Source organism: Acipenser ruthenus, chromosome 2 (genome assembly GCF_902713425.1).
Source record: "Acipenser ruthenus chromosome 2, fAciRut3.2 maternal haplotype, whole genome shotgun sequence".
Lineage (NCBI taxonomy): Eukaryota > Metazoa > Chordata > Actinopteri > Acipenseriformes > Acipenseridae > Acipenser > Acipenser ruthenus.
Window position 1 is genome coordinate 51,466,765 of NC_081190.1, and position 24,982 is coordinate 51,491,746.

Consider the following 24,982-nt stretch of genomic DNA (forward strand, 5'->3'; position numbering starts at 1 on the left):
TTACTATAATTATATTAGTTATAACCTGTCTTTGAAAATTGAATTGATTTTGAGTTATAATAATAATAATATATATTTTACGAGACAATTTGTTTGAACTGAAAGCTGTAAAGATTTCACCAAGGTTTTATTCACCTTACAGTAACGCTATTGATACTGATGATTCCATTGCTCACGAGGGTTAACCGCATGAAACACATATTAACAGTACGTGTTTTTTTTTCAGGAATAGTAGCGTTACCTCTGTTGTTGTTGTAAACATAGCCAATGTAGCAATACTGACATTCCAAAGGTACAAAATAACACTAGCAAATAACACCTAATAACAGATTTGCCTGATTTAATACAAAGTAATCTTAATCAATATTTAACATTAAATGTGTTTCACGCTGCTTAAAATGCATTTAGTTTTTCATACATTCTTTGTGTATTGTAGAAACATTTTGGAGAAAATACCAAGACTTGTCATATCAATATTTCTCTTCAATTAAGACGACAGTTCTAATTAGCTGCATGTGAAAGTATGCCATTAATTAGTAAAGTATGTAGTTTAGTGTGGTAATATGGAGATAAATATGCTGATGTGTTGCTTCATTTATTGACAAAGCACCTTATTGAGTGGCAGTCATGTTATGTCATAAATTGCAGCTTTATCCACAACATATAGGATATATACAGTATAACAATTAACTGAGGTACAGATTTTACTGTAAACACTGTAAGTCTCCTGTCTCTTGTTTATCTAAACGCAGAATTTCTGATTTACATACATACATTTGCCAACATAGAAGGTTTGGACAAACAGTATAAAACACATCTGTAGAATGTGATGAAGATCAGGCACAGGGATGCTATTCTGATCACACTCCATTGTAGCAGTATGTAAAAATCAAAAAAGTGCCGTTTTGAGACAACTTCCCCTCCAAATTTGATAAATCCAAACTTGTTCATCCTTTTGTCAAAGCTCATCTCCTCTAAGTCTGGAAACCATTTACTCTCAAAATCCCTACATCATTTACCACTTAATGGAGTTCTGGTTCACTTCACACTGTATATACAGTACTACACACAAAAGCTTTGTTAAAAAAATGTTGCTGCAATACAATACATCAGGGGTAGAGAAGGGGCACATTTTTTTAACTACTAAGAAAACTGTTGGCTGCTTCATTGTGGTGTTTAAACATACTAATGCTTTGTTCTTATGGAGCAGGATTTAAATATATATATATATATATATATATATATATATATATATATATATATATATATGTTAACTATAGTAGGTGTTGTGAATATTAAACACACATCTACAAATAATTTTATATTTAAACTCATTATGATTTTATCGACAAAATCTTATGTTTTTGTCTCCAGGCCTAGTTAGCCATAACACCCCAGCTTACAAACCAACAATATGTGGGGGGTCAGGAAATAAAGCAAGCTGACACGGCTTGAAAATACTTGTATTCAGTTGCTGCAATTCACGGGTCAAGTAGTTGGCATGGTTTATTTTACTTCTTTGTGTTCAACAGCAGAAGAAGCAACATTCCAGTCTGACAGAACTGAATGAAAAGTTAAATTAAGGATTGATTGGAAGGCTTATGGAGGTCAAATGTCACAGTGTAAGTAATTTTAAACATGAGCATTTCAAACCTGGTTTATATACAGATCCGGAGCGTTGACAATCGAAATAGGTATAATAAATGGGGAAGGTAAATGGGCGTTAATCTCTATTGCACTTTCTTTGAACAGTTTCTCATAGCAGTGTTACTTCCAGGTCAGTGGCATTCAATAAAATAAAGAAAAGTGGTGTTCTAAGGTCCTACCTTCCTGTACAGCCTGGAAAGGGTTGTTTCCATCCACAAATGTCACAGAAAAAGTGATTTTCTCTGTCGATAAGATTTCCTCGTTCAGGTTGAGGTCGGCCACCGCCAAGCGAAACACTTCATCATCCTTTTTGGCAGATTCATCAAAAATCGCCCCTGGAAATGGACAGGGATGAACAATAAGAAATATTCTTTATTACAGATGACGACAGCTTAAAGATCAATTTTCGAAGGACAGTCAGAGACAGCAAGCTGCTTTCAAACTTAACACTCAAAAGGAGGATTTTAGAAAATATGAGGTAGAAATGGTCATGCTTTTTTATTTATTTATTTTTCTTTCAAGGGAACATCATCAATTACCATGTACATAACGATTTTTGTGAAATCGTGTCTTTCACTTGTGATTAGTTTAGAAATGTTGCTGGACTTACACATAGCCAAGGTAAGCAAGAAAGACAGTCAGACAATAACTGTTTAGTATTTATATTTGAGCTGCAACATGAAGCCCTACATTTTGAATAATACTAATTGTCAGGGACCTGTACAACATGTTTTTGTCTATATATTCCCTACACAGCTGCAAGCTCAGGTAAAAGTTTTGCTGCAGATAAATAATAATAAAAAAAACACTGCAAATTACCACAATAACAAATTGTAGTTGTGTTGGACATTTAGACAATTGGAGGAATACAGTATTCAATATTGTTTTGTATTCCTCATATAAAGGTTTACCATGGTAAATGTTCTATGTTTTCCTTTTTTACACTGTGCATACTGTGATTTACTATACTTGCCAATTCTTAAATTTTACATTTAAACATTACCATATTTGAACTAAACATTGCAACAAACTTTAGTTATCCTTTATTGTGAAAGCCACAATAACTTAAATAGATATGCAATAGTGTATAGGACTTTTTGTATTCTGATCACAACACAAACGCGAGTGCAAACGTGAAGAGGACTTACCCCCAATTCTGTGGCGCATAAATGGAGTGAAGACATAAAAAACCAAATTCTGCACTGAAATGGTATTCTGAAGACATATCTTACACCGTCTGTCCCATCACTATGGATCAGCATAAATTTCGGTGCATGGTATCATTAACATATTCGCCAAAGCGATTCTGATGACAGCGCAATGGGGTCCCAAAGAGACAATTGAGCACTGTGTTAAGAACCGTTGAAAAAGGTTTATTTAGTAGCGCAATCAGAAACTTTAACAATTGAACACACTTCTGGCAGGAAAGCTTGTGTGGTGATGTCAGACCATGAAGTAGATAGACATTCTGTAAAAAATATCCTAATGTTAAAAAGGCTGTTAGTGTTGTATTGTTATTTCATTTATAATACACACAGTACATGGCGCTGTAGATTTTTTGACTGGAATGTAAGAGCAGGAAGGAGGAACACAGTGTGTCAATATATATGTTGTTTGAGATTTTTCTGTAAAACTAGAAGTGTAGAATGAAAAATAACTGAGAGAAGCATGCTAGCAAACCTTTAAGTGAAGCCAATTGCTTAATAAACGTGTGTTGTTTTGCTAAAGTTGTATCGAGTTGTCTAAATCATTATTAAAAGTAAGCGGCAATGAAACACTTAGAAAGAAGTTGATGTTCTTTGTTTGGTTGCTGGTTTGCTACAGGCTAAAGAATGTGAAACGTACTTGCTTTGTCTCTGTTTCCCGATACAGATTTGTTAAAAGTGCCTAAAAACCACAAATTGTGGGTGATTGAAAACGAGACATGTGAATGAGATGTCATGAACAACAACAGACAGCTCTGATTTGACGAGAAGAAGTTCGGCTGTTGAATGAAAAACCAGCCACTGCTATTACTCTAGCTCAACAAAACCCAAGGCAGATACAGGCCAGTCATTAGGCCAATTTGAAGACTTTTGAGCGAACAGCAGAAAGAGAAGGCTGGCCAGCTGGACAGTGGGCTGAGCTGTTGCCCTTTTTTAGCTGGAGTTGCTCAGAAAGCATATTATGATCTGGAGCCAGGGGACACCTAAGACTATGTCTACCTGAAAGCTGAAATCCTTGCCAGGATGGGTGTCACCCCTGTAGTTAGAGTGCAAAGATTTCACGGCTGGAGCTACCAACCTAAAAGGGCCCCCAGATTAGAGAGTAACACAAGAATGAAACTTCAGTCCTGTCCCATCCTGTCCTGTCAAAAATTGTCCTGTCCCATCCCATCTCATGAAAGAGTAATCATTTCCAGTCCTGTCCTGTCCAAATTTTCCCCGTCCCGTCCCATCGCGTAACTATTTTTTTATATTTTTCCCATCCTGTCCTGTCAAAAAAAAAATCCTGTCCCATCCCATCCTGTGATAAACAAAGATCAACTATTATTTGGAGGTACAGATATTTTCGTTTTCATGTATAAAATTAGGGTTTATATGGTTTTGCATTAAACACTACCAGTATACTACAAGTAATTTATTTTTAGTTTTTTCAGAAAAAAAAATACAGTGCAAGCAAGGGGTCTTTATAAGCACAATGTGCAATATAATGACGTAATATATAAAGTTGATAATATAAAAACAACTGTTTAGAGTTTTGTGCTGCAGCTTCAGTTTCTAAATCAGTTACTAAGCAACCGGCTCTGAGATTTTAGTATGTCAATGCCACAATAAACTGTCAGTGAAATACAGTATTACGAACCATTAATTCATTAAAAAAATAAACAATAAAAAAACATGGTATTGAAATAATATTTCATAAACGTTCAGGGAGTATCCATCATGTATTTATTTATTAGAAATCATAGTATTATACATACCCCTTCAACGTAGCGCTGAAGCAATATCTCCAAAAAATAGTAGCTGCTACGGCCAAATCGTAGTCTTTGACATCTCTGCATTATGATTTGCACATCCTTAATATACTGTACATATGTATATAGAGAGATATATGTTAAATACATGCCAGTAGCAATCCACAGCATTCGGTTATTCTGCTAGTATCAATAATTCATGTATCAATATTGTTAACTAAAGGACTGACATAACTATACAATTATGGGTAATATGAAATATTTTAAGTATCAATCTATGTTAAACTTAAGGGTTTTTATTAACCATTCCGTGCTGTCAAGATGCTGATTCCCCGCAGACATCTGCTGTCCAACTGGTCCGTCTGCGTTGCTCTCTCTGAGTTTGAACCTTCTGATTCTGAGGCATACGACCCAAATTGATACGGGAGACAATCCCTGTTTTCTCTGTTAGGGGGCCAGTTGGGTATTGAAAAGACAAGGGAGAATTTTCAAAAGGTTTTATTGGCCAAGTGTGCATGCAGATATAACCGAATATTATACTTCCTGTCCCGAGAGCCAGTGTACTGCCCCGTTTAAAGCCTGCCATAGCCCACTAGTACCACTAACAATCATAGCGGTGCCGTTCGAACAGTTTGCTATGGATTTGGTAGGGCCATTAGGGAAATCTGCACCATTACATTCTAGTTGTTATGGGTTATGCCACTCGATATCCTGAAGCTATGCCTCTCCTCGACAACTCGGCCAAACTATTGCAAAAGAGCTCTTGCAAATGTTTACTAGAGTCAGCATCTCCAAAGAGATACTCATAGATCAGGGTACTCCATTTATGTTAAATTAACAAAAGAACTGTGCAAATTACTCAGAATTAAACATTTGTGAACCTCTGTATATCATCCACAGACAGATAGATTAATAGAGAGATTTAACAAAACCCTAAAATCCATGTTGCTGAAGGTAGTTGAAAGATGGGAAAGACTGGGATTTGTTATTACCATACCACATTTTTGCAATACTGGAAGTACCCCAAGCATCCACAGGGTTTTCTCCATTTGAGTTATTATATGGGAGACACCCTAGGGGGTGTTGGATATTGTTAAAGAAACATGGGAGCGAGAGCCAACCCCTTACCGTAGTGTGGTGGAACATGTTGCACAAATGCAAGACTGTATAATAGCCATTAGTTTGATTGTAAAAGAGCATATGCTACATGCTCAAAATGCCCAAAAGCATGTGTACGGCAAGGGTGCAAGGGTCAGCGTACTTCACCCAGGCGAGTGTTGGTCCTTGTGCCCACAGCTGACAGCAAGATCCTGGCCAACTGGCAAGGTCTGTATGAGGTTTTAGAACAAATCCTTGAGGTAAATTACAGAGTATGACAACCAGGAACAAGAAAACCTGAGCAGATTTACCACGTGAATTTGTTGAAGGTGTGGAAGGATAAAGAAGCTTAAGTGGTGACTCTTCATAAAAATAAGTCTGAGTCTAATCCACTCATCAAAATTGCAGATACCCTATCGAGTTGGCAGCAACAAGAAGTCAATGAATTCCTAGAGAAATATAGAGATATATTTTCATTACTTCCAGGGAAGACAGATATTATTAGACATGATATTGTACTCACCCAAGAGAAAAGGTAAAGTTAAAAGCCTACCACATTCCAGAGGCCAGAAGGGGAGCCATTCGTAATGAAGTAAGAAAAATGTTAGAACTCAGGGTCATTAAGGAATCTAATAGTGGCTGGTAGAGCCCCATTGTCATTGTTCCTAAACCTGATGGTACTCTCCGGTTTTGCAATGATTACAGGAAATTAAACAGCATATCAAAATGTAATGTGCATCCCATGCCCAGAGTAGACCAGCTGATTGATAGGCTTGGAACGGCTAGGTTTCTCACCACCTTGGATCTAACCAAAGTATACTGAGGTGGGCCTGGGGGCGGTGTTATCACAAGAGGTAGATGGGGAGGAACACCCTGTGCTCTTTCTCAGCAGGAAACTTCCTCCACAAGGGTAGGAAGTTTGAATTGGTCATGGATCACGCTACCCTCACCTGGGTGACTAGATGGTTTCTGAGCTATAACAGCCATTATAGAGACAATTTCACAATACAGCACAGAGCAGGGACAAAATTAGGAAACGCTGATGGCCTCTCTTGAGTACATTGTCTATTCTCAAGTGTCGCTCACCCCGGTGGGTCTGAGCTGAGGGGGAGGATATGTGACAAAGTGTGGCGAAGTCGTAGAGGGGAGATATATGGGTCCCCGTATGATATGTAAGCTGAACCCAGAAATTTAGTGCTGTGGTTCGGGTTAAAGTGCTGGGGGGAGAAAAAAGCTGTTTCCCAGCATGTTGCATTGAGCCCAGCTGCCGTTTGTCAGTAATAATCTAAAGCTGTTAACACCTGTTCCTAATTAAGCAACACTAGCAAGGACATAAAAATGAGGCTTTTCAAGCCAGTGTGGGCAAATGCAAAGAGATTTTTGTTTGTAAAGCAGGTAAATGGTGTAGCTGTTTGCCTGAGAGGTAGGACTTGTTTAAAAGTACAGGTTGTGCTCCGATATGGAGTTAGGTTTTGTTTTGTTTATTTTGTGTTTTGTAAAAGTAAACATATAAGCACCGCCCTGGCTTGAACCATAATATTTTTGTCACAAGAGTTTTTATCCAACCCAAAGAGGGCGCTGTGAACCCGACAAATTGTGTACAAGGTCCAACACAGAGAAGGACTTTGTCGCTATATATATTCTATCACAGCGTTGAAATAAAAGTACTGTTTCTGTTTATTTTTTTCAGTCATATTGTTTGTGGTCAATAAAGCAAATAAGAATAATTGTTTGAAGTAGTTCAAAGTAACATTACATTTAAAATGTAAATCTGTAGTTAATGCATACCCCGTAAATTAACATTAAAGTATTTATAGTGTTTATTGAAAATACACGACTTCAAGGTAATGTTATTATTTACTATTTATTTATTTAGCAGACGCCTTTATCCAAGGCGACTTACAGAGACTAGGCTGTGTGAGCTATGCATCAGCTGCAGAGTCACTTACAACTACGTCTCACCCGAAAGACGGAGCACAAGGAGGTTAAGTGACTTGCTCAGGGTCACACAATGAGTCAGTGGCTGAGATGGGATTTGAACCGGGGACCTCCTGGTTACAAGCTCGTTTCTTTAACCACTGAACCACACAGCCTTTTACTCACCCAAAATACATTTTACTCGGGCTTCCGAGTAAAAAGCACTCGCTAGAGTGCAGGATGCGCTCTATAGCCTGGACATCGCCGGTTTGAGTCCAGGCTATTCCACAGCTGACCGTGGACGGGAGCTCCGAGGGGGCGGCGCTCAATTGGCCGAGCGTCGTCCTGGGGGAGGGAGGGTTAGGTTGGCCAGGGTGTCCTCGGCTCATCGCGCACCAGCGACCCCTGTAGTCTGGCCGGGCGCCTGTGGGCTTGCCTGTAAGCTGCCCAGAGCTGCGTTGTCCTCCGACGCTGTAGCTCTGAGGCGGCTGCACGGTGAGTTCGCAGTGTGTAAAGAAGCGGGCGGCTGACGGCACACGCTTCGGAGGACAGCGTGTGTTCATCCTCGCCCCTCCCGAGTCAGCGCAGGGGTGGTAGCGGTGAGCTGAGCCGAAAAATAATTGGGCATTTCAAATTGGGGAGAAAATAATAAAAACTGAATGGCAACGACTAAATTAAAAAAAAAAAAAAAAATACATTTTACTCACATACAGCCTGATTTTCAGAAGGCGCATTTTAGAGAGAAAATAGAGGTCGCAATGCATTTGACTTTTGAAAATACATTTTGCAACTTATCTGGAATCGCAAAGGTGTTTTGCAACCTGTTTTTCCCTCTGCCCCTTTTGAAAATCAGGCTGATAGTGTCTAAATTGGAGAGTAAATTACTCAATGACCCAAAACCTTATCTGGAGCGCTGGTTATGCTGTGTTTAAGTTTGATGGTGAAACACTTAAAAAGTCTCATAGCAGCCCACTAAGAACTCAAATAAAAACAAAAATTAAGTCCTTGTGAGTCATTTTAGTTCCAGTCCAAAACCCAGCATAATTCCTTGAACTAAGGTCATTGTGCCATTTTAAAGTTTTGCCCTTGGTGTTACTTTTCAAACATTATACAGGTCTTAGAATAACACTGCAAGCATGCTGCTTCTGTGAAAAATCTTTTCAATAATTTCACGTCATGCCAGTAACATGGCTGCCAGATGCTTAATGTCAACAGGAAAATAAATAGGACTGTTCATACCAAGCATGCATCATGTTTGTTTCAGTTTATGTGAGCTACATGATTTCTGTCAGCAGGTTTTCTTCTCCTCCTTCAATTGAATTCCATATAATGCACTATGCAAAACAATACACATTAAACCTGTACAGTTCATATTGTACAGGCAACTGTCAATGGTCAGCTGCTTTTGCCAGCCAATAAACCTCATAACAGAACTTCTTTTTTCAATGTAAGAGAATAAGAGAGGCATCATAATTAGCCAGGTACAGGGGAAGGTCGAGGGTTATGTTTGGATCCAAAATTTTGACCCCCAGGGTACTTTATTTAGTAACCCCATTGCTGGATCACTACAGTAGCCATGTATCTAAAATTAAAGAAACACAAAACCAAAAAAAAAATAAGAACAAAAATTTTAAAAAATTAAAAAAATGGCATAAACCAAAAAAAATAAAGTTAAAAAAGGGGAAAGGGGTCCGAGCGCATTGTGCGACACCCAAGATCGGTAACTTATAGGAAACCATAAGGCTACCATTCCCCAATTTGTCATGCATGAAATATTGAAATATTGAATTTCCCCGAGCAACACCGGGTACTTCAGCTAGTATTTACATAAAGTATTGACGCAAGCAGCTCCAATTGTTTCATTAAGATGAGAAGGTAAAAAAAAAAAACATGATAATCTAATTGGACACAAATTAATAGTTGAAATTAGTATCATTAAATGTAATGGCAGACAGTAACATTCATAGACTTGTTTCATGTTAAGTGTATTACATTGAATAGAATAATGCACAAACCCAGGTTGTGAAAGCAGCAGCAGAATGTATTCACTTCTAAATTACTTACAAATTGGCTTAAAATATAGGACTGCATATCAGTTCTTAGTGAGTAAACAACAAACACAGTAGAGTGTGGTTACTTAATACAACATTCTTGTGAAAAAAAAATCTTACCCAGAATACATACATAAAATAGAAAAAATATATATACTGTTGAGAATTAAACGCTGTAGGATTACCTTAATTGTTTCATGTAAAGCACTGTGAAGTGATATTAAAGTTTTAATTAATACCAGTAGCTAGTTTGAGTCTAAGATAAGTGATTTAAATTAAATAATTGCTTCTGCATAAAAACCTCACAAAGCACAAGATAGTTATGAGCCAGTTGGGACCAGATCCTGTTCAGATTAGTGATTAGTGAAGTTTGGTTTCTACGGCTGTTATCAGCATTCATTTCATTATGATAGCATGTGATAACATGGTTAGATCAGTTAAAATTTCTGTGGTTTGGAATTAGCAAGAATCTACTGAACTGAAACCTCAAAAAGTATTTGGCAGCGACCCATGCTTTAACCCAGGTTGACCGGAGGGTTGTGGGTTCAATCCCAGGTGGGAGACACTGCTGCTGTACCCTTGAGCAAGGTACTTTACCTAGATTGATCCAGTAAAAAAAAAAAAAAAAAAAAAACTGTATAAATGGGTAATTGTATGTAAAAATAATGTGTAAAAAATAATGTAATTGTATGTAAAAAATAATGTGATATCTTGTAAAAATTGTAAGTCACCCTGGATAAGGGCATCTGCTAAGAAATAAATGATTGTGATCGGAGGAAGGAACAAACAGCCACGCCTGTGGGAGGGTTTCACTTCTGCAAGGAACTTGCAAACCATTTCTGTTTATTCACGGTTTGTTGATTGAGACACACTATGAGCCAGAATGGTGCATGGAGCAATTCCTGAAGAAGCATTTACACTAATCAACATTTGGGCTGATGATTAAATCCAGAGAAGCTTGGCTGGAAGCATCCGAAACAACCACGTTTTCCAAACAATCTGTGAGAGTTTGGTTTAAACTGGATTTCACAGGATGCTAGTCTGGTGGAAAGACAGATTAAAAACAGATGAAAGCGTGGTCATGTGAATGCTGCTGCTACGTGTATTGTGTACTTGCTTCTGTCACCCTAGGTTGACCCTGCGTCTTCAGAAAGCAGCGTGAAAACGCTTAGCTGACCCGCATGACACCGGGTCGCGACCCGGGTAGGGTCTGTCACAGGTAGAGCATGCCAGTGTGAAAGAGACTTAAGATTCATGGTTTTATGCTACAAGCCAGCTAAACAATAGGCCATTTTGAATAGTCTCTCTTCCCTTTATAAGGCTACAATAAAATACTGCTGATTTTAATGTTCTTGTAACATCTACTACTCATTAACTATAACAGGCTTGTCATAATGACTGCTGTGTTTGACATTTGTATTAACTGTTTTATACTCTAGTCTAACACATGCTATGGGTAGAACATGAGTATTGCGATATCACAGTGGTATGGTGCTTCCGTATAGCACATGACTTTTACTGTTGCTTCTTGTTCTTGTTGCAGCTTAAAACCCCTAAATTAGTCTAAGATGTGTTGATACACTAAAAGGAGGACTTAAGAATAGTAACATTGTGAACTACTGGCTTGAGACAACAGTGTTTGGAAACAAAAAACATTCATTGCTTTTTGCTAATTTTTGGGTTAGGGTCTAGAAGCTCTAAATTCTCAACATACTCATCCTTTTCAGCCATTTTGGCAAATACAGATAAATTATCTTGTTAAAAAATGGTTGCCAGGCAGCCTCTTGTTATTTAAGCTCATTTAAAGTGCAACCAATTAGAAATAGTGTATACAAATTTGCATGCCAAAAACAAAGGGAAAGTTGCAATGGGGTCAACAATGAGACCAACAAACGTGATAGCCATAAATCTGTTTTTGTATGACACTTATAAAAAAAGTCAGAGCACATGTCTAGATTATTATTATGAATGTGTTGTGTAGTATGGGATTGAAAGGAATTCAGGGTAAAATGTTCCAGTATGTACAGATTGGGATCACTTGATGTTGTACAGTGTGTTGTGTAGTATGGGATTGAAAGGAATTCAGGGTAAAATGTTCCAGTATGTACAGATTGGGATCACTTGATGTTGTACAGTGTGTTGTGTAGTATGGGATTGAAAGGAATTCAGGGTAAAATGTTCCAGTATGTTACAGATTTGGTACTTAAAGTTGTACAGTGTGTGTTCAAACAAAATGCAAGCATCCTGTGACAAACAGTATTCAATCTTAAATATTCACAAGTACCCTAATGGATTGTAAAGGGCTACAGATAAAGGTGGCAAAACGAACAGGGCAAGATTATGAGACAGTACAGCAGAGATCCCAATAATGGACCAAATGATGCCAGGGTAGAGGATGGTCCATACTGCTAGCAAAAGAAATCCCCAATGGGCAGTTACATGTCATTGAAATATCAGAGAAGAGTGGTACAACCAATTTAAATGGGTAGAATACAGCAAAACATCAGACTCTGCATTTTGTTTTATTGCAGACTGTTTTCAAACAAAGGGTGATTGGTGATGCAAGGCTGGAAGATGCATTTGTGAAGAGTGGAATCGAACCTTGGAGGCTTTCCAAAAACATGAACAATCTGCCGGTCACAAAGCTGCTATAGAAATGTATGTATTCCTTACATCTAGCAAAACTCAAAGTGTAATCAGTATCCTCAGTATCCACAAAACAGAAAGTTGAAGAAAAACAGCGAAATCTAAAAAGAACCATAAACTTATTCTAATACTTGGATGAATGGGCATGCCATAAGAGGACCTAATGAGAAGCAAGATGCAAAAAATCAAGGCAATTTTCTTGAGCTGTTGCATTGGTTAAGTAAAGAATGCCCAGAGTTAGCTGAACACTGAAGGGGCACATTCACACACCAAGTCCAGTGATTCAGAATGAACTATGCAGGATGATTTCAGAAAAAAATAGTATCAAAGAATCTGGGTGGATTGCAATAATTTGTGATGAAACAAAGGCTGTACCACACACCAAACAGTCATTTTGTGTTCAATATGTTTCACAAGACTTTACCGTGAAAGAGAGATTTCTCGGATTGTGGTCTTTGCCAAAAATGAACAGTGAGACTATGCTTCATTGTATCAAAGATATTTTCGACAAACTTGGATTATCTCTGAGCAATTTGCGGGGGCAGTGCTATGACGGGGCTTCAAATATAAGTGAGTGCCACTCAGGGTTAGCAACTCGCATCTTGCAAGAAGAGTGGGCAATCTGTGTTCACTGCCATGCTCACAGGTTAAATTTGGCTTTAGTGGATGCGGAAAGGCTGTGAAAGAAGTGTGAAATATGATGGGTACTGTGAACTGCCTCTATGTGTTTCTGGAGTCACCTGTAAAGTCTAGTGTAGTACTTCATAAGATTCAGGCAGAAAACAATGAAACAATAAGTATACTGAAACGCCTGTGTGCAACACGCTGGACTAGTCTTACTGATTAATTTGAAGCTGTAAACTTATCATTCAACTCTGTTGTGGAAGCATTAGCTACATTGTCTGAAAGGGATTTCCAGAATGGATCAGATGCAGAGTCTCTGTTAAGATCAGTTGCAACGTTTAAATTCCATCTGTGGCTATCCATGCTAAATGAGTTTTTCAAGAAGACACTGGCCCACTAAAAAGTATGATGGTAGTAGATCAGAAGAACATTTCCCTTCATCACCAAAGGAATACCTCAGAAAGCAGTCTTTTGATTTAATTGATTGACTTACAGCGGATATTGAGAAAAGGCTAAATCCTAGAAAGCAGGATGATCTCTCAGGGACACAGACACTCCTCATGTGTCCAGCTACAATTCCTAATAAGCAGATCCTTAGGAATGTGCGTGACACTTTCACTGGAGACTTGGATGGTGACAGGTTAGCAGCAGAACTGACTGTTTTCGATGGTGTAATAACCACGGAAAATTCTGGTGAATGAAGTGTCACCTCCAACCTGAACTGTTTCCTTCATGTAAATGGCCAAGACATTCTCCCTGAAGTAAGTAAGCTATTTGGACTATATTTGACAGTTCCTGTTACCACTTGTTCTGCAGAAAGGAGTTTCTTCTGCTTAATGAGGGTGAAAACATGTGTTAAAAACAGCATGAATGAGAAACGATTTCCCAGTCTCAGTATTATCTTTATTGAACAGGAAGAGACAAAAATGTATGAAGGAGGCTCTGAATTGGACATGTTGGTTTAGGGTTTTTCCAACCAGAAAGATCAGAGCTTGCTTTTGAAATAAAAAAAAGAAAACATTCAAAGGTCAGATTTATAGTAACTGATTTCTTCTAATATTTAAAGCATTTTAGTTTAAAACTTGTTTTGACATAGGAACTGGCTAAAGCAGATAAACAGAGATGTTTACAGTAAAATGTGTTGCCTGGACTATTTTCCTAAATAAATTTAGCTGCACATTGACACATTTTAAGTCACAGAGAGGCTCAGATATAATTTTGGAGCATCTCAAAACTCTTTTGAGCTTCATGGCAGCAGCAAATGTTCTGCTGCACCACCAACTTAAGGAGTCACCCTACACCCCTGGTATTGTATATTAAGTTATGCTCCTGTCACAGTCTGTTGGGAGAACATACAGCCTAGTTCTTTTTTGTGTGTCTCTGTTCAGTGCAAAACAGAATTCAGCATTTAAACCAGGGCAAATGTTTTAAAAAGGGAAACTTCACAGAATGTTATGTTACACAGAACAGAGGCATATTTCAATTTTCTACCTAAAGGGAGCTGCTGTCAAAGGGATGGATAACATACACTCTCATCAGAACACAAAATCATTAAGACTGCTAAATCCCTTTCCACACATTCTTGTTAGTTTTCTGTCTTTTATCCCCTTGTGTCAAGACAGACAGACTTAAACATCCCTGGGTTACTTTTATAGTTTAGGATGAAAAGGAAATTCAACTGCTATGAGCACCTAATGTTTTCAGAATGAAATGCGTGGGGGGTTAGAACGGGGAAGCCAGTGTTCTGTCTGTTAACATTAAAAAAAGTAAGAACACATTTTACAACCTGTTTTTATTTACAAATTTTATTTTCTTGTTTTACAAAATAATAATCAAACCTGGAATGTACTGTAATTGTCACATATAGCCTGCACTGGTGTAAAACACGCTTCGATGCCTTCCACCCACTTTTTGTCATTTTTGTAATGTGCAGATCAAGTTCAAAGTCTGCGACACACTACGGCAGGGTGCATCAGGGCTAGGGGGGCCATCCCCCACTCACTTTTTGACAAAAGAAACGTGCACAGAGGTAAAAAAAAAAAAGGCACTTGTATAGCAGACAATGTTTAGTTGCAGTGAAAATCCTGGTGCCCTATGGCATAGCCAATGGCAAAAAAAATATGTTTCTTTAGGTTTAATTCCACTGTGGCGCCACTAGAAATCATTCATATATGCATGATGATGTAATGGAAGTGCCGACGCTAGGATTTACTGGGCTCTGGTGCAAGTCTTTATTTAGGCTTGCAGAATAATGTCAAAACAGTTACGTCTACACAGTTGTATCTTAGATCATACGGATGTAACGATCATCAATCCTCGCGCAGTAGATACTTGTGACTGAAACTAAGTATAACCACCCTGAAATAATTTGCAAGGGCAGCAGGACTGAGTGACAGATTCAAGAAATTGCAGGGTAAGACAGGTAAAATTACAATTACAAAAATTATGTATTTTCAATGAGCAGCTTTCATAGAAACCCAGATGACACACAAAACATATCAATGAAAATGAAAATGTTGAAGAGAAAAAAAGTATGTGAAAAACATACATTCAGATAATCTATGTTCCTTCTTTCACACATTCACATTAAAGGAATAATTACATTTCCACAAAGCAGCACAATTGTAATAATAAAGTAATAATGTGCAATATATTGTATAACCATATTGATTTGATATTTTAATTGTATTAAAATTCTTTGTTTTTGAAGATCAGAGAACAGTGCATTTACTGTTGTAGCAGAGCAGAGAATATTGCCTCCATTTACCTTTTAATGTGTGTAATCATGTGCTGAGGATGCAAAAATAGTTGGAAATAGAAGGGGTTGGAACTTATACTGTACCCATAATGTTACCTGTGTGCGGCGTGAGTGAGCGTGAGTCTGCTTCATCGGCTACTGCCGGCCTCTCTCTCCCTCTATCCTTGAGCAGCCTATCTGACTGTCAATGTGTGTGTGTGTGTGTGTGTGTGTGTGTGTGTGTGTGTGTGTGTGTGTGTGTGTGATTGGGAGAAGATACAGATGGGCCAATGGGTGATGAGTCTGCGGAGTCAGCACTCATGAAAAGGCATGCTGCATGCCAATTGAGGAGGGTTGAGTTGGGAATGCTGAATGAGAGAGATTGAAAGAAAGCCTTTAAGAAAAGAGCACAAAATCCATTCAGAAAAAGAGCTAAATAAAACTGCAGGTTTCACTGCTTTAACTGTTCATTGTTGTCTGCCTCTTTATTGACTGCCAGAACCCTAAATAGATCTAAAGTTAAGATAAGGTTGAGATACTCAGCAACGGGTCTTATACAAGAATAGAAGATGTACTGTATACGTTCGCAGCAAAACCATTAGAATGAGACACATTTTGGCAGACAAGATTCAAAGATGGAACACATAAACTAGGCATATGCAAATTAATTTGCATGCGTGCTGATTACAAATGAGTTTTCTGATTACACTATTTGGCATAACATCAGGACTGGAAAAGGAGAGAGGAAGGTCTTTTTATGTTTTGTTGATATGGTGGAAAAGAAATTTGATTTACAGTGGCTCTCAAAAGTATTCACCCCCCTTGGACTTTTCCACATTTTATTGTGTTACAACATGGAATCAAAATGGATTTAATTAGGAGTTTTTGCCACTGATCAACACAAAAAAAGTCATAAAAAATAATGTCAAAGTGAAAAATAAAATCTACAAATTGTTCTAAATTAATTACAAATATAAACAGAAAATAATTGATTGCATAAGTATTCACCCCCTTTGCTATGACACACCTGAATGAGCTCTGGTGCAACCAGTTGTCTTTAGAAGTCACATAATTAGTTGAATGAAGTCCACCTGTGTGCAATTAAGGTGTTTCACATGATTTCAGGTTAAATACACCTGTCTCTGGGCGGTCCCACAGTGGTTAGCAACAAAAACTACATCATGAAGACGAAGAAACATTCAAAGCAAACCCGGAATAAGGTTCTTCAAAAGCACCAATCAGGGGTAGGATATAAGAACATTTCCAAGGCATTGAATATCCCCCGGAGCACAGTAAAGTCCATTATTAAGAAATTGAGAGAATATGGCACAATTGTGAATCTGTCTAGAACAGGCCATCCTCAAAAACTGAGTACCCGGGCGAGAAGGTCACTAGTCAGGGAGGCCACCAAGAGGCCTATAGCAACTCTAAAGGAGTTAGTCTTCCATGGCTGAGCTGGGAGACACTGTGCATACGGAAACAATAGCCCGGGTACTTCACAAAACTGGCCTTTATGGGAGAGTGGCAAAAAGAAAGCCATTGTTGAAAAAAATTCACATCAAATCTCGGCTAGAGTTTGCCAGAAGGGATGTGGGAGACTCTGAGACCAAGTGGAAGAAGATTCTATGGTCTGATGAGACCAAAATAGAGCTTTTTGGCCTCAACGCTAAGCGCTATGTTTGGTGCAAGCTTAACACCGCACATCATCCTGAGAACACCATCCCTACTGTGAAGAATGGTGGTGGCAGCATCATGCTATGGGGATGCTTCTCTGTGTCAGGGCCTGGAAAGCTCGTGAAGATAGAGGGCAAAATGGATGCAGCAAAGTACAGAGAAATCCTGGAGGAAAACCTGCTGAAGTCTGCAAGAGACCTGGAACTTGGGAGAAGATTTTTCTTCCAGCAGGACAAAGCCACACTGGAGTGGCTTAAAAACAAAAAGGTCAATGTCCTGGAGTGGCCCAGTCAAAGCCCGGACCTCAATCCAATTGAGAATATGTGGAAAGAGTTGAAAATTTCTGTTCACCAAAGGTCCCCATCCAACTTGCAGTGTCCAGATGTGCAAAGCTGGTAGAGACTTATCCAAATAGACTCATGGCTGTAATTGCTGCCAAAGGTGTCTCTAACAAATATTGACTCAAGGGGGTGAATACTTATGAAATCAATTATTTTCTGTTTTGTATTTGAAATTAATTTAGAACAATTTGTAGATTTTATTTTTCACTTTGACATTTTTTTGTGTTGATCAGTGGCAAAAACTCCTAATTAAATCCATTTTGATTCCATGTTGTAACACAATAAAATGTGGAAAAGTCCAAGGGGGGTGAATACTTTTGAGAGCCACTGTACGTGTGGCATAGCACGACTACTATCTTGTGCTCACGACTTACTATAATATCGCGTGCTGACGAGATAGCAAGTCGTGTGCATGAGATAGTCGCCTCCCTTTTTACACCATGTCTCTTTAGGGGTTCCGTAGTAATGAGATCATAGAAAGGAGACAAATTATATGTTACAAAACCAACCAATCAATCCATGAACTTTATTGATCTTTCTTATCCATTTATGACAGTGACGCTTCTAAACTTAAAAGGATATGTATTAGACTGGAGCATATGAAATGCACGGAAATGCACGGAGACACATAGCATATGAAACGTGGTCCCGATCCGTTTTGAAAAGGCAGAGAAAACATACCCCTCAAAATCGAGTTTAAACAAAGCTCTGCCAGCCGGTCTATCGCACCGTTATAATATCATGTTGTAAGATGAAAATAAATGTTGCAAAGTGCACATTTGGAAACCATATAGTGAAGGTAAGTGCATGACAGGTAAGATTATTTTGTTATCTACAACCACTTTAAACGTACATAGGATCTCATCGATTGTAGCACTGTTAGAACTAAATGAACTGTTATACATTATATAATAGTTCATTTTGAATCTCCAAAGAAGCGCAAACTATATACAGTCAGTTATGGTCACATTCTGCACAGGGTTTTTAATATCTGTGTGATCGACAGCAACTGGCGAGACGAGCTGCTAAAGCCCGGGACAGACAGGCATGGCACACAAGGCATTTTGCTGCCTGTATTGCTGGCATTGCTTTCATATGGTGTTGGACAGATCAGCGTGGGACGATACCGCTAGTCCCGCGGTGCTGCTGAGCAGTACCGCTCAAATCGAAACCAGAGCGTTTTTTTCTGACTGCCGCGCGGTACCGTCGGTGGATTAACCAATCATAGCCAAGTGCTGACAGCACATGCTTGTCAGGAAAAATCGTGAATGAAACTGTTGTCTACAGAGGTGTCCAAGCACCCTGAAGTGTTTGATCCCTCCCATACTTCATACAAGGACAAGCAAGTCAGTATTTTATACATCGCCCCTGATAAGCATCCTTCCTGCCTTTTTTATTATTTCTGTAGTTCACTACTATTTTTCCTAAATAACTGGCTGTGAATGGATACATTTTCTAACACTTTAGTAGTAGGCTATTTGCTGTCAGCAGCGTAGTGTCTGTTTCTTTGCTAAGCTCAGATTGCTAATTTTATACACCTGCATATAGATGACAGAAAAACAAAACTGAAAAACAAACCAGTGTTTTAATTAGTCGGGGGTATTACAGCTATGGCCAAAAGTTTTGCATCACGCCCTAGAGAATTAGTAATGTTACATTGACATTGAAATTACATATCGCTTTGTAGTTTTCGAACAACTACTGTACTGTACCATTCCATTTTTCTGTATTGTAAGAAAAGTCAGTCGTGTAGTGCATAGCGCTCCTGTGTTTTTTTTAGCCAGCATTATTAAAAAAAAAAATCTAGCCCAGCCTTTTCGCTTCGCATAAAAGTAGCACACTGCAGTGAATATTCCTAACTTGGAATAACTAAATTAAAAACAACAACAACAAAAAAAAAACATTAAAACCACAGTTTTATAACTTTTCATTTTCAACAATATAAAATATGTGCTACAGTGTTGCCAGGGATATAGGAATATCCCTATTATTTCCATATTACATGTTTTTGGAGAGGTTAGCTGCATCTGGTAACATAACTTAATGTGAAACAAAAATAGTCTATATTTGTTGCTTGACTTGTGATCTGTACCGTAGTGTGAATGATCGATTTCTTTAACCGTCGTATTTAACCAAAATGCTATAAATCTACTGTGTGCCACCAATCCCGTTTGATTTACACATCACAACTCACCAGAAGTGGTAAGTAACATCCTGTACATTCTCCAACCATTTTTTAATTTTTTTAATTGCTTCCCACCCACCTCGTCTTCATATTCCAGTGTGTTTTTTACATGTACATTGAGTGAAGTTGGTGACTCAGTGAGTGCAATAAGTTGCGTTATAGATGGATAGATTCATTTGCTACACGAGGTAATGGTTGCGGTAACCAGCACTGGTACTTACATTTACTGGATCCGAGGACGACCCAAACCCCAGTGCATTATTAATCCTGTAAAACTGAGACGCCATTCATCTACAAAGCATTCAGAATGCGAACTTTTTTTTTTAAAAACAAAAGAAACAGGAACTTTGCCATCAGCAACTTTCAATGCCAGAGCTGTCAATCCTTATGGATTACCCATAAGTGTTACAGGTTTTCACAATTTCACAGATCTGACGGCCGTAAAACACAAACCTTACGGGTTTTAAGCATCAGCGTATATTTTTGAAATTATTGAGGCACAGTCGCCTTAGGTGCGTTTTCTGGATCTGCTTGTAAGCATGTGAGAATCTCATGTTAAATGAGATTTAAGTATCAAGCACGATTATCAAAGTTTCTGGAAGTTTTTCTGTAACCATATTGAAAATCGGAACCCGAAGATGGCTTAAAATATCAACCAAAAAAACAACACTGAAGTAATATACCGGAAGATATTTACCACCATGGGCTGCACTTTACTCAGGAATCGTGGCTCCTTCACCTCTCGTGAAGAGTACACTTTGTTGCCTCTGTTCTTGGACCAAGACTCTGAGTGAGACTTTTGGGCTTTTAAGGGGGAGGTGGCCTTTGAGGCCATGTGTGCTGTGCACAAGGGGGGAGATATGTGGCAGTGCGCCCCGCCTCTGTGCGTATCTTTTATGTTTCATGTTGTCTGTTATATGTGGATATAGTGGTGCACAGGATATAAATGGGTCTGTGAAGCCCGAGTGATTTAAAATATATAGTTGTATTTAGGCACGGGAATTGCACAATCACTTCACGTGCTGGGATTCAAGTGAATAATGAATTAGTAATTGAATCCCGGCACAACTGTACATATAAATGCACGTGTCACTCACTCTGGGTTAGTGTGTTCGTGAGTGGAGAACAGGTGTGGAGAGAGAGGAGAAATAATTTTAAAAAAGAAATAACAATTGCTAAGAGTGCTGACTTTTAAACCAGCATGATACTTGTTTGTTCGTCCACTGTTTGGTTTTGTCTGTTTTGTCTGTCTATTTATTTTGGCCAATGTGCCGTTGTTTTGTGCAGTGTTTTGTTTTAGGTAAACCTTTTATTTGTGTTAATAAAACACTAAGCACCGCAGCGTCTCAGTTTCGCCCGCAGTTGCTATGTGTCTTGCATTCATTTCCTGGCCTGACGTCACCCCTACAGCCAGCGTTTTCACATATGGATTATTTTATTCAAATTCATCCAATTTAATAATAATCTTCTGGAAATGTATCAGAAAAAAGCCAGTAAATGTAACTACTTAATGCCGTCATGGTAGAAAACATTGGCTATTGCCTTCATCAGTATTAGATGACATTTACAAAAACGCTCTACTTCGTTTGTTAAAGCTTACACTGTGCTTTTAAATTTAGAGATGTAATTAATGAATATAGGAAACAAGAAATGGCCTGTCAAGAAAGTTCACTATAAAATTGTGTGGCCTTTAACAGAGAACAAATGCATCTTTTGACACAGCAAAAATAAAATAAAGTAAACATGTAAATACTGCAGATCACATATGACTCTTCTACTTGTTATTATTCATGTTTGCTCTGTAGCTAGTAGACACTCTCATCTATCTAAAATGATTATCAATGGGTCTCAGTGCTTAAGCATTCATAATCATAAATTACACTGTGCATCAACAAGCAACAGCTCCTGCTGTGGGGGGACGATACAGTGAGATAGAAACAGACAGACCTGCAGTGTTGGAGCCTAATGCAAAAACAGTGGGAGCTGAACTGGCCAATCAATCTCCTAAACAGCAGATTAGCAACACATAAAGCTCAGTAGTTTGTTTTGCCCCAGCCTTTTTTCATTAGATTTTCACTTCTGTCTAATTTCCTGTCAAACCATTCCATAATGACTGTTGTGGATGGTGACAAAGTGTTCTTGGTTGCCAGGAGACCAGTCTGCACAGAAGCATGTACTAATGACTAAAATCTTGGCTTCTCCATCACTGGCATGTTAAAATGTTTTCTATGAAAACGTGTAAGTATAATGCTTATGTGGTCCAGATAAGGTCTAGATAAGCTGCGTACTTGCCCTTTTTATGCATAAAAAAATTAGAAACTAATTTTAAATGTAATGCGTAAAAATACGCACAGCAATTTTGCAGCACAGCTTGTCTGCCCCCCTAAAACTTAATAGGAAACAGTACACAAGCAAAACCAACCCAATAAACATACGATCTCTGGCTAGCCCTGTTGTCTTTGCAGCCAATCACAGTAAGAATAAGAAAAATTCGAAGCACACAGGAGAAGCGTAAACACTCCAGGCCAACTACAAATAAAACTGAAACCAATGTCAGAGGCAACCGGTAAAAAAGGTGCCTATATATTAACCTAACTGTTTTATAACATATTAATGCATTTCCTTATTTGATTTATTTGATTTTTGTGTGGCTTTATATTGAAGTTCTAACATGTTCACTGAGTTTAAGAATTATTGTTAAAGTAACATAATTAATTTGCAGAGTCAGTGTGATACTTTGAAAAAATGCGCTGAGCAGAAAAAAAACATTGTAGAGCACAGTAGTAAACATTGAGTGAAATAGCTCGAATCACTTGATTTTCAAGGTGTGCATAATCGAAGCATAATCAACAAGTACCGAGAAACATCATCTGTAATTGACAAACCCAGGAATGGGTTTCCTTAAAGAATAATATCCTTAAAGAATAGAAAGAAGACAAGTGTTGAATTTACAACAGAACTGGCAGAAGGCACAGGTGTCATTGTCCATCCATCAACAGTCCAATAAAACATAAGCTGTATTACTTGTGCAATGAGTTCAATTAGGCCATTATTGTTTTAATATGAATGTATTATTTCTGGTTGGTTATTTTAGTACCTGATTTTATTAATAAAGTATGTATGGACAGATCTCAGGGGAAGCACTAGAGGCCTTTTGCACAGCTGGAATGATATAACTGGAGGGCTGATTTTTTGTTTTCTGTGTTGAACTATTGCATACATATAATGTATTTTCTACAGTAAGATTTCTATGACCAAAGATGGGTAAGGTCAATTGCTAAGTCTGCACAAAAGACTTCATTCTAAGGGGTAAATAGTCCACAGCCACCTATTTGAAAATGAGTTTATTTGAAGAAATAACAAAACTCACGGAAGCAAAGAGCATAAGTTTATATATAACAAAAAACAAGTTAGAAAAACGCAACAGTCGTTTAAAATGGTCAAACACAAAAGCCCAAGTTAGGAAAAGCAACTGGGGCAACCTTGTCAAGCATCAAGCAAATAGGCACAGTTGGAAAGGTGCTGGGGCCCAACATTCACACAATTGTTGCTTCTAACTTGGCTTCTTTTTTTGATCACTCCACTTTACATTGAAATGCTCATTCCCTTATCAGCTGGGTTGTAACCAGAATAAAGATGCTGAGACACATATATGCCAAGGAAAGTGCTCAGGACAGACTGAAGTGTTCTTGGTTATCCTTACAAGCACTACTCCAGAGTGAAAGACTAGACAGGGAATGGGAGAGGCGTCATCACAAGTATGATTTTTGAAGACATACGGACAACATGCAGGTAAGGCACAGGTAGATGAGGGCACACATGGACAGACATTTAGCCCATACATAAAAGAATATGTGAAAGAGCATGAAGCAATATATTTCCAACAATGAAGAGGATGAACAAGACCAATAATGGCAACGAGTGCAAGGGATAATGAGAATGCAAGGTAAGTGTATGGGGAGTAACAGTTGATGGGGCAGGCATTGCAGATCCAGGGCTGGGGTGTTGGAGCCTTTTTTTTGGTTGTGAATTGTCAATGTTTTTTGTTGCAGATGTGACTTTTGAGCTGATAAGGGAATGGTCACAATGCCTTTGGAGTTGTACAAAGAGCATTTCAATGTAAAGTGGAGCAATGAAAAGAAGAAGCCAAGTTAGAAGCAACAATTGTGTGATTGTTGGGCCCCAGCACCTTTCCAATTTTGCCTATTTTCTTGATGCTTGACAAGGTTGCCCCAATTGCTTCTCCTACAGTGGCTCTCAAAAATATTGACCCCCCTTGGACTTTTCCACATTTTATTGTGTTAAAATCGATTTAAATTAGGAATTTTTGCCATTGATCAACACAAAAAAAGTCCATAATGTCAAAATGAAAAATAAAATCTACAAATTGTTCTAAAATTACAGTTTTTCCCAATTGTTTACACACTAAAATTGGAACTTGAAACGCAATCACCGAAACCTGAAACTCATGTACCAAATCCCTAAACCAAGTCTGCAAAATTGCAAACACAATTCCTGCTTTACACTCAGTTTCCAATTCTATATCACACTTTTGCAAAACACTACACACAGTTCTCTACATTAGGCACAACATTCAAAATTAAAATCTCTGTAGACCCTTTGGAAAGCAACGCCAATCACAATGCCAAGCTCTATACACCAATTGGCAACACCCACTCCTCACAGGTGTAAACACTAGTTGCTGAATTGTTCACTTAGAAATCAGAGCTTTAGCACTAGAAAAGGCCACAGATGAGCTCTCCTGTTTTGGAGGAAAATGGAAGTCAATGGTGAAGCAAGAGCTAGAGGTCAAGGAGTGAGAGTAAGAGGAGGAAGAGGAGGACGAGGACAAGGAAGGACAGTTGTCTCAGATGAGGTCAGGGCCACATTGGTTGACCATGTGCTCAACCATGGATTGAGTATGAGGGAGGCTGGGCAGAGGGTTCAGCCCAACCTGAGCCGCTACACGGTTGCATCTATCATCCGTACATTCAGAAATGAGAACCGGTAAGTTACCTACCATCTACACTATGCTCTTTATGTATGTATACTGTAGTATACTGCAGTCCGACATATCAGTAGGCCTATGTTACTCAGTGATTGTTG

The 24,982-nt window shown here is 38.4% G+C and overlaps 1 protein-coding gene across 2 annotated transcripts in view; it reads right to left on the bottom strand.

Moving 5' to 3' along the window:
* Positions 1 to 24,982, bottom strand: part of LOC117409029 (glutamate receptor ionotropic, delta-2) — a 612,251-nt gene that overhangs the window by 527,915 nt on the left and 59,354 nt on the right. For both annotated transcript variants that reach the window (XM_058996844.1, XM_034014543.3), the window contains exon 2: positions 1,827 to 1,982. In XM_058996844.1, coding sequence (XP_058852827.1) covers positions 1,827 to 1,982 — 156 coding nt within the window. The remainder of the gene's footprint in view (positions 1 to 1,826; positions 1,983 to 24,982) is intronic.